We start from the raw sequence: 15,440 nt of genomic DNA on the forward strand, positions 1-15,440 counted from the left end.
AAAATTAATAAAATACTAAACCAGTTTTTGAGGTTTTTCCTGTGGAAACAGACTGATAATTATGAGATTCTTTTGTTTGTAGCTGTAAATATGCTATCTGAAATTACTTGGAAGCCACAAATTGAAAATTGTTACACAAATGAGCCCCTTTTTACAATCCTTGGATTTGGAAAAGTTTTATCCCATAAGTCAGACTTCTGTCACCCATTGATGAAAGTTTACTGGAAAGGTAGACCAAACTTCATTTACTTTATTAGAATAAAAAGGGCATGTTTTAGCATTAAGACGTATGTTATTTCAGAGTCAGGAACTGGTTGCATGTGTAACTTGATAGTTTATGTAGATACAGACACAAAAATTGTAAAAACCTCTCTAACCACGGCTACACCACTAATATTGTCATGACTGTTTTAGAAACTAGTAACCTGTTAAAGAAGTATTTACACTGACAATTATTATTATTATCCCTAAACTCACTCTGGCTTTGAGCAAGCAAAATATTGACTTATGGGTAACGTCAGAAAATACAGGCATAGTATTCCAAAAGATATATTACAAAAGAAATTAAATAAAAATGAAATTCATGCAGTATGTGATAAGGTGTGAAAAATGATGTTGAAGTGGCAAGATAAATGAGATGTCTTGTGTTTGACAACTAAACACAAATTAGACTGTGTGGAAATAGTATTGAAAGGAAAGAAGGTAATGGTTCCAAATGTTGTCAAAGGTTATTATACTATAAGGTTATTAAAAAAAAATATATATATATATATATATAAAATTTATTTATTCTCTTTATATGAACGGAATTTATTCAACTAGTGAACAATAAAGCTACCCCACCATGGCCCAATTAGATGAGGATATGTATGACATGTAAACAATGTGTAGTCTTGTACAATCAGGCGTACCATCCCGACCCACCGGGTTGGTCTAGTGGTTAACGCGTCTTCCCAAATCAGCTGATTTGGAAGTTGAGAGTTACAGCGTTCAAGTCCTAGTAAAGCCAGATATTTTTACATGGATTTGAATATTAGATCGTGGATACCGGTGTTCTTTGGTAGTTGGGTTTCAATTAACCACATATCTCAGGAGTGGTCAAACTGAGAATGTACAACACTTTATTTATACTCATACATATCATCCTCATTCGTCCTCTGAAGAATTATCTAAACGGTAGTTACCGGAGGCTTAACAGGAAAAAGAAAGAAAGAAAAGGCGTACCATCCCGAATGATTAATGGAATTAATTATAATTAATGGAATATGATTAATGGAGACGTATGGTTAATTGAGCCCCAACCACCAAAGTAAATTGGTATCCACGGTTTAGTTTTCAAATCTGTATAAAAGCAACTAACTTTTACTACGATTTGAACCTGAAAAACTTTGACTCCAGAAGTCAGCTGCTATACAACTGATTTGCCACAAGCCAACCAGTAGACCAGCCTGATGGGCTAAATACATATAATTATGCGAGTTAAGAAATTAACTATATGTATGCAATACAACATTTACATATTACATAATTATAATAAAAAGATATTACAGTGGGATGTCAATTTTCCAGATGTCCAACTAACTGGATGGCTTAAATCCAGACTAGGCAACTTAAAAGATGCTAGTACATTATTTGAAAATTTTAAACTACTCAAACAAATCTTTGCTTCAATAGGAATTTTTTTATCAATATTTATTACAATGGATTTTTTAACTGCCTTTTTTGCAATTCATTTAACCAAAACATATATATATATATATATATATATATATATATATGTTTTTGCCGGCCTTCTTAGAACTAATTATAAAAGCAAATTTTTACACGCTGCATTTTTAGTACCACATTAGTATATCTCTTTTTTCTTAAATAGTACATATGTTCCAAATTTCTTCTTAATTTTAAGGAAATACGTTTATTTTTAATTAATTTTATTTAGTGTCTTCTAATCAAATATAGAATGGTGCGTGGTTTATCCATATTTGGCCTTGCAAGTTCTATCTGGATGATTGGTGTTCCACTGTATGCAAAATCTAACACTTACCACTTCATTTTCAACTTTTACATTTTCTGATTTAATTAAGATGTTCTCTTCATCAATTGCTAAGGGATCTTTTTCAATATCACCATTCACAATGTCAAGCGATTCCTCTTTCAGCTGTATTAAATTTATTTGCTGTAATAAAAAGACAATATATTAATGCTACAAAATAAATATGTTTATGATCTATTATACAATTTATAAAATAAAGATAAATTCCATATCTTGTAAAGTGATATTGTTTTCTACAAATTATAATCTTTTACAATCAAATAATTTGTTAACTGTTCAGGTAATTCTCCTGATTTAGTTTTTTCTAATTTTACTAAAATTAGTGTTAATGTTACTTTGGTGAAATTTTTTATAGTGATAAATACCATTTATCACAGAAAATGTTACTTAAGATTTTGAATTCTAATCTTTTTTTCATAAATACTTAACGGATTATAAACATATTAATTTTACAATATTCAGCATTTATTAAATGATATTTCCAGTCATATATTCCAAATACAGAAAAACCTAATAAAACACGATTTTGTTTGTATAACAAACACATAAGAAACGAACTGCAATATTATTGCTATGAATGTAATGTTGGTCTATAAGCTGTCCCTTGCTTTAGAAATTTCCATACTAAGAAGGAATACAAAAATATTTCTTAAAAAATTTTCCTATCTCAAACTTCATTTCAAAAAAATAACTATTTATAACTAATTTTAAATTGAAATATACTAACAGCTCTGTGAATTGGCAAATATAAATGTATGTTGTTATTGTGTAATCTTGATCTGATTGCCTAAATTCATAAATATGTATAAACTATTTTCATAAAAAATCATTATCAGTTTTTAGGGTTAAGCATTTATTTGTATCTTATATGAATGAATGAATGAACCTTTACTTCCATTCCGTAGTCGTTAAAGACCGAGACCTATTAAAATTTAAACTTATCTTACAAAAATGACAAAAGAATAAAAATAATTAAACAATAATAATAATATAACAAATGATCACCAGTACTCGTCCATTAAAATTCAAAATTCTCGATTTAGTAATATGAAGATTATGTAAATAATATTTATATTGTTGTATACTTTTATGTTTTGTATATTGTAAAAATTAATGGAGTAAAATGAATATTGTTATTATCTGTTACGTTGTTAAACTATTTTGTAACAACTGAAATAATACAAAAAAAGTTCTAAATAAACTTATTATTAATATTATGACTATAATTATAAATTTACCCTTAATAAGTTAAGTTTATCTTCCTTAGTTTTCATTAGCTCAGTTTTATATAAAAGGATTTTATACAAGAAACCAAAACATTACTAAGATTGATTGGATTATAAAAATTAACTAATTATGTATCATTTACACAGGATGAAAAAAACATGTTTAGAATAGTAATTCATATACATTATTTGTATTACACACTCACCTATTTTTTTTATTGAGGAGTTTTTGTTCATAAGCGTGATGATCGACATATATTTTACTTATATGGAATGTGGGTTAATGAAAATCATTTTCATAAATACATATAGCATAATTCAAAGAAAAATGAGATATTAAAATTAAAATTTTAATATCTCATTTTTGAAATATTAATAATGGGCAATCGTTGATTGTAAAATCTTTGGAACCATCTGACAAAACGTACACCTGGGTTCAGATATGAAATTTCTATTAAACCAAATTAAATAACAAGGTAGCATATGACAGCTTGACTGCAGCAGAGTACCAAAAGAAACATGAAAACAACCAAGAAAAACTGAAGAACTTGCTAGAAGAGTTATGGAAAACTGAAAAAATCTCACAAGATAAGAAAAATGCATTAATACATCCATTTGTACAAACAAGAAGATGAAACAGAGGTAAATAATGACAAAGACATTTCCCTCTTACCTTTGACAAATAAAATCCTTTGAAAAGAACTTCGAAGCAGAATTTAAGTAACATAGACTCAACAACTGGAGAATATGAAGAAGGACTCAGAAAAGTGCAGAGCAAATCTGAAACCTTAAAACAATAATAAGGGAAAAAATGACAGGGCATAAAAACTAAGTAAATAAATTAACAATTAATGTAATCCATCTTACCAGCACACAATATGTACTCAAAAAATTTCGATAAAGAGATAAAATTATTGCATCAAAGTCAAAAGTTAAAAAAATCACAGTTAAAATGTAAAAACAATTATGAATGTCTGGTCCTACAAGTATAATGAAGGAATATGCATGGATTAAAATGAAATCAAACAGAACCATGTCATCAATAATAATTCTTTATGTTTATATTTTGTATGTTTTTAAATAATATAAGATCTTTAAAAAATGTTTGTTCATTAATTAAATTTTTATTATTACAGTATATATGACATACATTTTTCCAAATTAAAAGTATTATTATATTTATAAAAAATACTTAAGATTATCATGAAATTATTATGATGTTGGAATTTCTGGTTTATTATTTTTAATACTGTTTATGTGCTCTTTTGCACATTTTATTATATAAGTTTATAGTACACACAATATAACCATTAGAAACAGCAATATTTTTAATTATATTTATGGCTCTATATAACAATTACATTATATTACATTTGCATTAATTAGTTGTTAATTTACTTATTTAACATATCAGTGGTACCATATGTTTGAGAAATTAATGCTTACACATAACCATGTAAAACTATACCATGTAATATACAAATATTATAATTTAAAGTTAAAGATGAACAAAGTTATAGCTAATATTAAATTCAATAAAATATGCATAAAAAAATATTACACCCAACTATATTAATATTCCTATTAAAAATAATAGTAAATCAGCCATTAACTAAAAACAAAGGCAAAATAATATGGATTAATAATGAAATAAAACATTTACATATTAATAAACATTTAGTACATGAATTAGGAAACATCACGATAAATGAGGTAATAAAGACTATAGATCATAAGATTAAAATCATAATGAAACAGAAATATAATATAATGAAAATTAAAAGAAATATATAATAAAATCAATAATATCAATTTTAATAATACAATACATAATAAAATAAATAGTTTAAATTCTTATCATAAATTTGGAAGTAGTGTTGTCAATATGACAGACTGATTTTAATAAAAAGGAACTACATATGATAACTTAAGCATATAAATACAACATTAAACAAGATAAAATAAAATACATAACGAAACAAACAATATGATACAAACATAATTGATACTGAAAATAACATTTATAAGATTCTTAACAAAGAAATAGGGATAATATAGAAACAATGATAATTAAAAAATAAAGAATAAATTCTCAAAAAGGGCCGATATAATATTAATTTTAACGTTAAAAAACATTAAAGCTGAATTGCAATTTTTAGAGATATATATTCTCAGTTTTTAGAAGATTCTTGTATCAATAAAATTATGACTCAACATAACATACTATTGTACAAACGTTATGTTGATGACACTATAATTATATATAATGAAAATGTTCAAAATGAATCAAATATAATATTAAATAAATTTAATAAAATTGATAAATACATCAAATTTACCATGGAAATAGAAAATGATAATTGTTTGGGTTTTAGATATAAAAATAAATAATAAAATAAAATTAGAAGTATATTGTAGACACATTAAATAACATAATAATTAATTAAAATTCATTTCATCCATGGTCCCAAAAGATGGCTATTTTTAATTCATTGTTACATAAAGCCATAAACATTGCTGTTGCTAACGGTTATAATGACAGTACTATAAACAAATTATAAAAAAAAAAATTATTACCTGATAAAAAGGATAAAGTATACACAAAAAATGCATATACACCTTTTAGTCAAAAAATTGAAAAAATATATTTAAAAAATGGCTTAGCACCTGCAAGTGCTACTAATAACAAAAAAATTAAATATATTAATAATAATTTTAATCAAAAATCATGTAATAATGCTTCCAAATTTGATAAACAGGGAGTATACAGTCTTGTTTTTGATGATTGCAATATGATATACATGGGTGTGACCGATATATCGCAAATTGTCCACATGTGCAAAAGAGCACATTAAAAGTATTACTTTTAATGAAAATTCCAAATTTGCCAAACATATAATAGAATACATAATAATAGAATTCATAATAATTTCATGAAAATATTAAATATTTCTTATAAATATTATAATACTTCTAATTTGTAAAAATATCATATCTCTAATAATAAAAATTTGTTTAATGAACTAACATTTTTTAAAGATGTTACATTATTTAAAAACATACGAAATATAAATATAAAGTAATAATTTAATTTAATAATTATCTTTTTGATGACATGGTTCTGTTTGATTTCATTTTAGTCCATGTATATTCCTTCAGTATACTGGTAGAACCAGCTATTCATGACTGTTTTTACATTTTAACTGTGATTTTTTGAACTTTTGACTTTGATGCATGATTTTATCTCCTGAAGATGGCTTTCAAGTAAGGCATAAGATCTTCAGTACATATCAATGTGCTGGTAAGATGGATTATATTAAAAAAAAAAAAATTAACATAGCAGTACCACGTCTGAGAAATTAAAAACTAAGTAATTGTCTTCATAGATTTCAAAAAAGCATATGACTCAATCTATCGAACTTCCTTATTTAACATCCTCGAAGAAATTGGTGTGCATCCCAACACAATTAAAATTACTTAACAGACTTTTCCAAAGAAAATCAGAAGTAAAATTCATATATGAATATGAATATGAGAAATGTCCGAAGAATTAGAAATTAAAACAGTAGTAAGACAAGGGAATGGTTTAGCATCAATTCTTTTTACCTGTGTCCTACAGAAAGTAGTAAAAGAATGGGATAAAAAATGTGAAAAAAGTGCAAACACATCATTAAAAAAACTTGGGTCTAAAATTAAAAGGAATTGGAATTAACTGCTTAGCCGTTGCTGACAATACTACCTTTTTTTTTTTGAGGACTTAGAAAAGGCAGCAGAACATATACACCACCTAAAATAATTTGCAAGTGAAATAAGACTAAAAATTTCTTTGAAAAAGGCAGAATTCATTACCGACCAAGATTCCCCCAAGTCCCTAAAAACAAAATATGGAAAAACCAATAAAGTTAACAAAGATAAATATATGGGAGAAATAATCCAAATTAATGATTTAGATAAAAAAAAAACCCAATCAGACAAGAATGAGAAATAAAATTAGCCTACCAACTAACAAAAGATATTTTCAACTAGAATGTCTCAGTAGATGCCAAAATCAGGCACTAAAATACAGTAATCAAACCAGAGGGCCTGTTTGCATCAGATGCATCTTCAGTTTGAAATCAGATAAAACAAATCCAACAGAAAAACAGAGTAAACATTTGAGGAAGATTCTAGAACCAATAAGAATACAAGAAAATGGATGCCAATTTAGAACTAATAAAGACATTTACAAACACAATGAAACCAAGAAAATGTCAATTCCATTAGAAAAAGAAAAGTAAAAATATTTTTCAGTCTCACAAAACAGATTTTCAACCACATTTATAGAAAAAACAGCGGAAATCGACACATTTCAGTGGTTGTAAATGAAATGAAAATATTTCAAGGAGATAGTACAATGCAGAACAATGTTCAGAAAACCAGTAAAGATTTCAAAGAAAAGTAGAAAAAAGAAGAACAGCTGCTCAGAAAAGAAAAGGCAAAAGCAACGCACAAGAATGAAGAACTGTTGGAAAACCAGGAGTACAAATACGCAGAAGAAAGAGAAATGAATGTAAAATATTGCTTCATTTTTCTAAAAGCTTACATGCTCATGCGATGTATTGGTTTCAGTGATGTGATGTGGTAACAAGAAACATATCATTTCTGCTACGTTATCCTGTTCAGTCTCTAATTTAATATTTTTGTTAAGAGACAGAGCGTCATTGGTAAAAGTATTATTTACAGGCCCATTCATTATCTATAAAAAAAAACAAAAATTAAAATTTATATCCATAATAAAAAAAAATATATATATATATATATAAAAATACTGATGACTCTTTATACTTCTCATAAACAGCTCACTTATAATTCCTTAATGATTGTTCTTTGATTGTTTTATGGTGGCTTGAATGATGTTATATTTGATAATGATGCAAGCTTTCTCAGTGAAAAGGATAAGAATACAGGAAAACAGGTGAACAATATTAACACATGATGCCATATATGTGGCTCACATTGAATCTCTAAAGAGGCCATGTCACATGGCTCACTGATTCTTGATTCATAGTAATGTATGTGATTTTTTATTTTTTTAAATATATTTTTTATTCATTTTTTTCTAGAATTAAATTCTTTACAAATTGTTTATTGGTAAATTAACAAAGTTTTTATTCAAAATTTAAAAAAATATTTTATCCCAAACCTAATTCTAGCATTTTCCAGCATAACGTTTTCGTGTTTTGATTTATTTTCAAATGATTTGTAGCGATAAAGCTGATTTTGGCACAGATTCTGATGAAAACCGTCAATACAGATCAAAGTTTCACAAACCAATTGTAAATGACAAGACAAAAATAAGAGGTTTATAAACGGTGATTCAAAGGAAAGTTATGACAGAACTATGATTCTGTCAGTAATTCAGCTGACATAAGAGCGGCAGCAATATTCAGATTTCTTGTATTCCTGGTCAAACTGAGAATATCTTGGAGTGTGCACTGTTGGAGTCTCCAGTACTCCCATATTTTCAACAGTGCACTATACAATGATAACAATGAAATAGATAATGAATCTAACTGCAGTTAACAACTTAGATATAAAAGATATTTTATTAAGACCTACCAGTGAGCATCCAACTACTTTTCGCAATGCCTTTCCGCTATTAGTTAATGACGCCATTTTCAACTTATTAATCAATGAGACAAATTATGCAAAACAAAAGATTGAATCTGAAAAGAGAAAGAGACCAACCGAAAATTAAAAAAAAGCTGTAAGATTGAAGAAATGAATCCACCTGATGTAAATAAATTGAAAAACTTCTATGGGTAAATTTTGTGGTGGGTCTTGGCAAAAAAAAAAAAAAAAAATTATTGGTAAAATGCCCAGTATAAAGCAACTCTGTTGTATTCTAACGTTTGTAAGCTGATTTATTGCAATATATTTGAGATTCTTCTGAGAATGTTTTATACTTCAAATAAAGAAAATGCACCATACAATGAAACAGTATACAAAGTTCAACAACTCACTGATTAGCTTCTCCCAAGTTTTAAGATGCAATGAATCCTCAGCAACACACATGAATCGATGAAAAATAATTCTTTCAGCGGATAGCTTGTGTCTTTCATCAATACTGTCCAAAAAAGAAGACACAGTTGTGAAGTGAAACTGCAAACTATGCCTTGTCTGCGGCTATACATGGAATCTCATGATATATGCTGGAAATGAAGAATTTCAGGCAAAGGGGTTCCAGAAAAATATATATTGGAGCTATATGGACCATTACTTGATGCTTGGACGAACACTATCGTGAAAATTGGTATACAAGTGGATCGTTGGCTTCTGAGTTACTTGATTGTTATGTATGCAAATCTTGTTGGTATAGTAATGGCTAATCAAAAAAAAAAAATGCAAAACATTTAAGAGAAACCAAACTGGAAAAAAGTGATGCAGTTACAGCCCATAATTCAGGTAAAAAAATAAAAATAGAGAAATAACAGGGGCTGTGTTGATGGTTTCAACAAAATTGAGAGATGAAATTTTAACAAAACAGAAGAGGGGGAAGGACACTAAAAAATCCAAGGAAATTGAAATCCAAGGTGGTAACAGACTACAACAGTGCAAAAGCATTTATAGATTTGTCTGACCAAATGTGCTCATATTCCACCAGCCTTCAACAATCAATCAAATGGTATCAAAAAATCATTTTTGAAATACTCTTTGGAACTTCAATTGTCAGTACTTGGTTTTCAACCAACCATGTTGTTAACAAGGTTGTTTGAAACCTCCAGAACAGAAATGTCCAATGAAAACCCTAATATTTAGGGAAGAAATGACTACATCTTTTACAGACGTTTGACAATGATGAGCAAACTGAAGTCAGTCAAGATGGAGCTATAAAAGAGATTGCAACAGTACATAGGCTGATAAACACTGAAGATAAGAAGTCAACAGCCAGACAAGAGGTGCGCAGTGGCTGCTACAAAATGAAAAAGCTAACAGAAGACACAGAAACATATGAAAAACAATTAAAACAAAATATATATTATATGACAACAAAATATTCTGTGTATGACTTCTTTTGTCTTGAATGCTTCAGCTGTTAAGACTTATCTCATAAAACCTTCAATAGAAACTCTGTTGATAATGATTTTGTGTAAAAATGTTCTGTATTGGATTATTTATAATAAAATTTATTATTATGCGATATAAATGATTGATAGAATTGATATAATGTTATCACTTTCTGTAAATAGTTTTTTTGTAACATAATATGATCTACTTAGGAGATGTAAGTACGTGAGTTATAAATATAACTTTTAGAAGAGAATTTACAAATAATATTTCATAAGTAATATTAAAATTAATCATGTGATCCCTCTAAGGCTCACATGGACCTCACATCAAAAACTGAAGAACATCAGAAGGCCGTGTGAGTCGCATGTGGCTCAAACACGTTTTTGTATAAATGTTACACGTTTAATAAATATTACATTTAAATATCACTAAAATGAATCACGAAAAAAGATAACGTCTAATGGCCCTGATGTCAGTTTTGCGCATATGCCTGACGCTTAACAGAGGACAGCAACAAATAACTGTTGGCAGTCAATGTAAATTACACAGAATTTTAATAAGTAAAACTAAAACACAAAATTGTGTGGAAGCAACTTAAGATGCGGTATAATGAATGTTATAGCAGATTTAATCATATAAATTAAGATAAAAACCATACAACAGAATACAATAAAATATATGCAGATTGGTCAGCTTCAACTGACAACAGACAGAACAATGACGAACAAACAAAACCAACTGTGAGGGGCCAAGATCCTGGTTGGATTACGCACTCCACTTACCCAAATCACTTAGGGGTGAAATATGAAGCAATCCTTTCTGTTTCATATACATTACATGAAACAGCACCAATGAAAGTGAAAGTAAAGGCCTCTGTTGAGTTGTTTCTAAAAAGGGAAGTGAATATCAATAATCTGAGAATTTTTTGTACTGAATGTTTTGCTTGGATTCAGGAAAACAGAAGATAAAAATTTGATGGAAAATCATTAAAGGTTGCATATGCAGACTACGGTTATAGTGTTTATTTTCCAGACAAGAAAAGGGTTGTCTACAGGGATCTTAAACTCAGACTAGAAACATTACAAGAATATAAAATTCATAATTTTTCTTACATACAGAGTAAAAACCTTACTGATACACCTAAGAAGCTAGAGGATGAATTGATTCCTTTAGAGAAACCAACAGATGAAAATTTGATCCCTCATGCATAAGCAACAGATAACAATGAGGGCAGATACCATTTAATTAACTAGGCACAAATAAACCTTCCAGGTATAAAGAGGAGGAATTTTTTTTTTCTTCTCCATCTAACACCTTCAAATTATTATTTGGCTGCACAGAGTGACAGAGTTTCTCAATGGAAGAAAGTGATAGATGAAAAATAAATTCTCTTCATCATAATCAAATGAAGCAGGCTAGAGTCCAGATTGTGGTGTCGTAGATAATCAATGGGTGTGCTGTCCAGACTGATTCGGATGACATCATAAAATATAAAGCAAGACTAGTTGCTAAGGGCTATTGTCAACATTCAGGGATTGATTATTTTGACAATTTCAACACTGTTTCCCATTTAAAGACAGTCAGAGCAATTTTGGGGTTTCCTCATGATGTGAAGACTGCTTTCCTCAATGGCCAACTAAACAAGAATATGTTCATGCGATAACCTCTCAAGGAAATAAGATGGAACACAAAAAGAGAACAAATTATTAAAATATTTGTAGGGCCTTGAACAGGTTTCTAAGTAAACAAATTATAGTGTCTTTCATGTTGATGACAGTCTTACTACAAGTCCTTCAATCATCATGGGCCTAATCACAAAGTTAGATTCATTTGAATTAAAATCAAATTAAGTGGTAAATTATCTTGGGATAAAGATTACAGGCAAATTTATACAGATGGACCATTCAGTATATGCAAAGATAATTCAACCAAAATATGGATTTAGCGACTGTAAACCTTAATCTTTCAAATTGAACTTGGTTGGGAACCTGGAAACTCTGTTCTAATCTCCAATGATGAATATTACAGGGAAACAGAAGCTTAAATTATTAAGGGTACTTATGTATTAACACCACCGCAGCTACAGCTTTAGGTTAAGTTGAATTCGTGTACTGACAAATCATACATATATCAAAATAACCTACGCTCGCTAACCTCTTATAATTAACATTAAATATGCATCATATATACAACATTATGGTTATTAATTATATAACCTTAATGTTATAGCACCGAAATCCGATTGACTACTTTGTTTTTAAATAAAGCTGTTGCTGTGGTGGCGTTAATACGTAAGTACCGAGGTTGGCGAGCGAAGCGAGCGTAGGTTATATTTAGTTAGGTTATTTTGATATACGTACAATTTGTCAGTACACAAAATCAACATAACCTATAACCTAAAGCTGTAACTGCGGTGGCATTAATACGTAAGTACCTTATTAAGCTTCAGGCAAAACACCAGACTTAAGTTTTGTCTTGAATATTGAATCTGGCGCACAAATTTAACCAATAAAGGCCCATTTTAATCTGCTAAAAAAAGATTTCAGGCATTTGTAATCTATTCCTGAAAATGGCATTAGTTATAGAAAAACAACCAGCAGGCAACTTGAGGCATACAGTGATGCTGATTATGTTTGCGACAAAGTCACTCAAACATCGACTATTGAAACTCTCATTAAATACTGTGGTAGAACGGATAATTGGAAAAGTAAATTGTAAAAATCTGTATCATTCTCTTCTATGGAAGCTGCATATGTTGCTACAATAGAGGAAACCAAATGGTTGGTTTGACTTGACATCTAATTAAAGGAAGTTAGTACACTTGATGTCTATCCAAAGCCAACACTCTACATAATCAGAGTGTCATTAAACTTAAACCGATGTTCCACAGTAAATCAAAACTAGATGCCACTATGTGAAAAAAGGAATCATTCACAGTGAAAAACGTGTAACATTTATATTTACAAAAGGACTATTATCTGCTTAAAGGAATGAAAACACTCAAGCATATGAAAATTCAATATTGACTTCTGAGAGTAACTCACCTGCTTGTCTAGTGGTGAACATGTCTTCGCAAATCAGCTGATTTGGAAGACGACTGTTCCAGCGTTCAAGTCCTAGTAAATTTAGTTATTTTTAAACAGATTTGAATACTAGAAGCTAACAGAAGACAGAGCAACCTCACAAAAAATTATCAAAAGAATGACAACAAAATGTGAGTGACTTCTTTTGTCTCGATTGATTAAGCTGTTGACTTTGTTATCTCATAAAACCTTCAACAGAAACTTCATTGATCATGATTTTGTGTAAAAAAAACTCACGCGTATGAAAATTCAATATTGACTTCTGAAAGCAAACGAACGGCTTTGTCTAGTGGTGAATGTGTCTTCCCAAATCAGCTGATTTGGAAGGCAACTGTTCCAGCGTTCAAGTCAGTTATTTTTACATGGATTTGAATACTAGATCATGGATACCGGTGTTCTTTGGTGGTTGGGTTTCAATTAACCACAAATCTCAGGAATAGTCAAACTGTGCTGTACAAGACTACACTTAATTTACACTCATACATATCATCCTCATTCATCCTCTGAAGTATTATCTGAAAGGTAATTACTGGAGGCTAAACAGGAAAAAGAAAGCTTCTGAGAGCAAGAATAAGGTTAAGGAGTATTAATATTTTTGTATAATGTTCATTTGATTTGTTTCATAAATTATTTATATTTTTTATTGTTCTGAGACTTTTTAATAAAATCAACAGTTTGTGAAATTATTAAGTACGTATATGTACTTAGTTGTGAAATGGTTTTCTTTCTTTGTTCAGTGTCACAATAGTTCTTTATAACCTATCTCAGTTTATTTTATCTAGTTGTATTTGTCACAAAAACGATTGACTTTTGTTAGGAGTTATCATGAAACAGATCTGTTTTCCATTAATTGTAACATAATTGAAAGTTTCAACAGTTGAATCTACAATTTACAAGACAGTTGGCCATTACAAAACTGTCAATTATCAACTGTTCTTTTTTATTAGTATCGGAAAATAAGGAAAAAAAGTATTATAATTATCAATAAATAGAAGGAAAATTACTAATTAAAAACGACTAATAATAATATGCCCATGCTATATGAATTTTTCAAAATGTTGCTTAAATAAACGATTTTACATCGAAATCGAATTTACATCACAGGTTAAAGCCCTCCACTTCATCAATACAAAAAACTCAGACCTAAATTCTATTCATTTATATTAGAATGTAGTAAAATTACTTACTAGTCGGAAAAAGTGAAAACTAACAAATATATAATACTAAAATTAGAATATAGATCTCACTTAAAAACGCTTTCACACAAACAGGCCACAGAATTATTCATCAATGAAGCCAACACATACAATTGTATATATTTTATACATTTTATTTTTATTTATAAATACATATGATATTTAGTTATAATGTTGGAAAAAAAATATATATATATGCTATCGCACAACAGACTTATTAAATAATTTTTCATTCATGAAACATTTAAACTAGATTAATATGAAAATAAAAAATTTTGTGAATTTTTTATAAAATTCTTAAAAGAGATTCTAGTTTATTAATTTATTAAAATAATAAGCTGGCATTTAATAATAATAATAATAATTATTATTATGTTTTTGTTAAACATAAAAGTAACACAACACAAGAACTAGAAGTTACACATAAAAATTCAAATAACATTTTCATTAATAAACAACCAGTAATCATTTTCATTTACTTCATAGATTTTTATCCATGACGGAGACGATATTAATTTAAAAATACGTACTTCTGTATCGACAAACCGAAACAAATTTCTTCAATTATTTATTTTTTTATAAATCATACTTCAAATAGTTTATAAGTAATTAGATGTCTTTTTTTTAGTGTCGACTCTGTCTAAACGCCCCCCCCCCCTTAAAATAATAGAAGTCGTAAGGCCGAGACCTGTCGGAGTGAGGTCGGCAAGAAACAGCGGAGCCCTCGGGTACCGAGAGAAAATGTACTCCGCCTCGGGCCTCTCCTCACCCTTTTTCTTTTTAAACTCGTCAACCACTGTAATATATTACTTCAGAGGTTGATATGTATGAA

At 28.8% G+C, this 15,440-nt stretch overlaps 1 protein-coding gene across 6 annotated transcripts in view; it reads right to left on the reverse strand.

The window, feature by feature from the left end:
• The window catches only part of LOC142334080 (uncharacterized), a 122,405-nt gene that overhangs the window by 11,462 nt on the left and 95,503 nt on the right, over positions 1 to 15,440 (reverse strand). For 2 of the 6 annotated variants that reach the window (XM_075381757.1, XM_075381760.1), the window contains exons 3-4: positions 7,862 to 8,014; positions 2,045 to 2,176 (exon numbers count right to left, since the gene is read on the reverse strand). In XM_075381757.1, the coding sequence (XP_075237872.1) occupies positions 2,045 to 2,176; positions 7,862 to 8,014 (285 nt within the window). Of the gene's footprint in view, positions 1 to 2,044; positions 2,177 to 3,952; positions 4,229 to 7,861; positions 8,015 to 8,877; positions 8,985 to 14,599; positions 14,694 to 15,440 lie in introns of those variants that run through there. The other 4 variants (XM_075381758.1, XM_075381763.1, XM_075381761.1 and 1 more) reach the window with 4 other exon arrangements.

Source organism: Lycorma delicatula, chromosome 13 (assembly GCF_047948215.1).
Source record: "Lycorma delicatula isolate Av1 chromosome 13, ASM4794821v1, whole genome shotgun sequence".
NCBI lineage: Eukaryota > Metazoa > Arthropoda > Insecta > Hemiptera > Fulgoridae > Lycorma > Lycorma delicatula.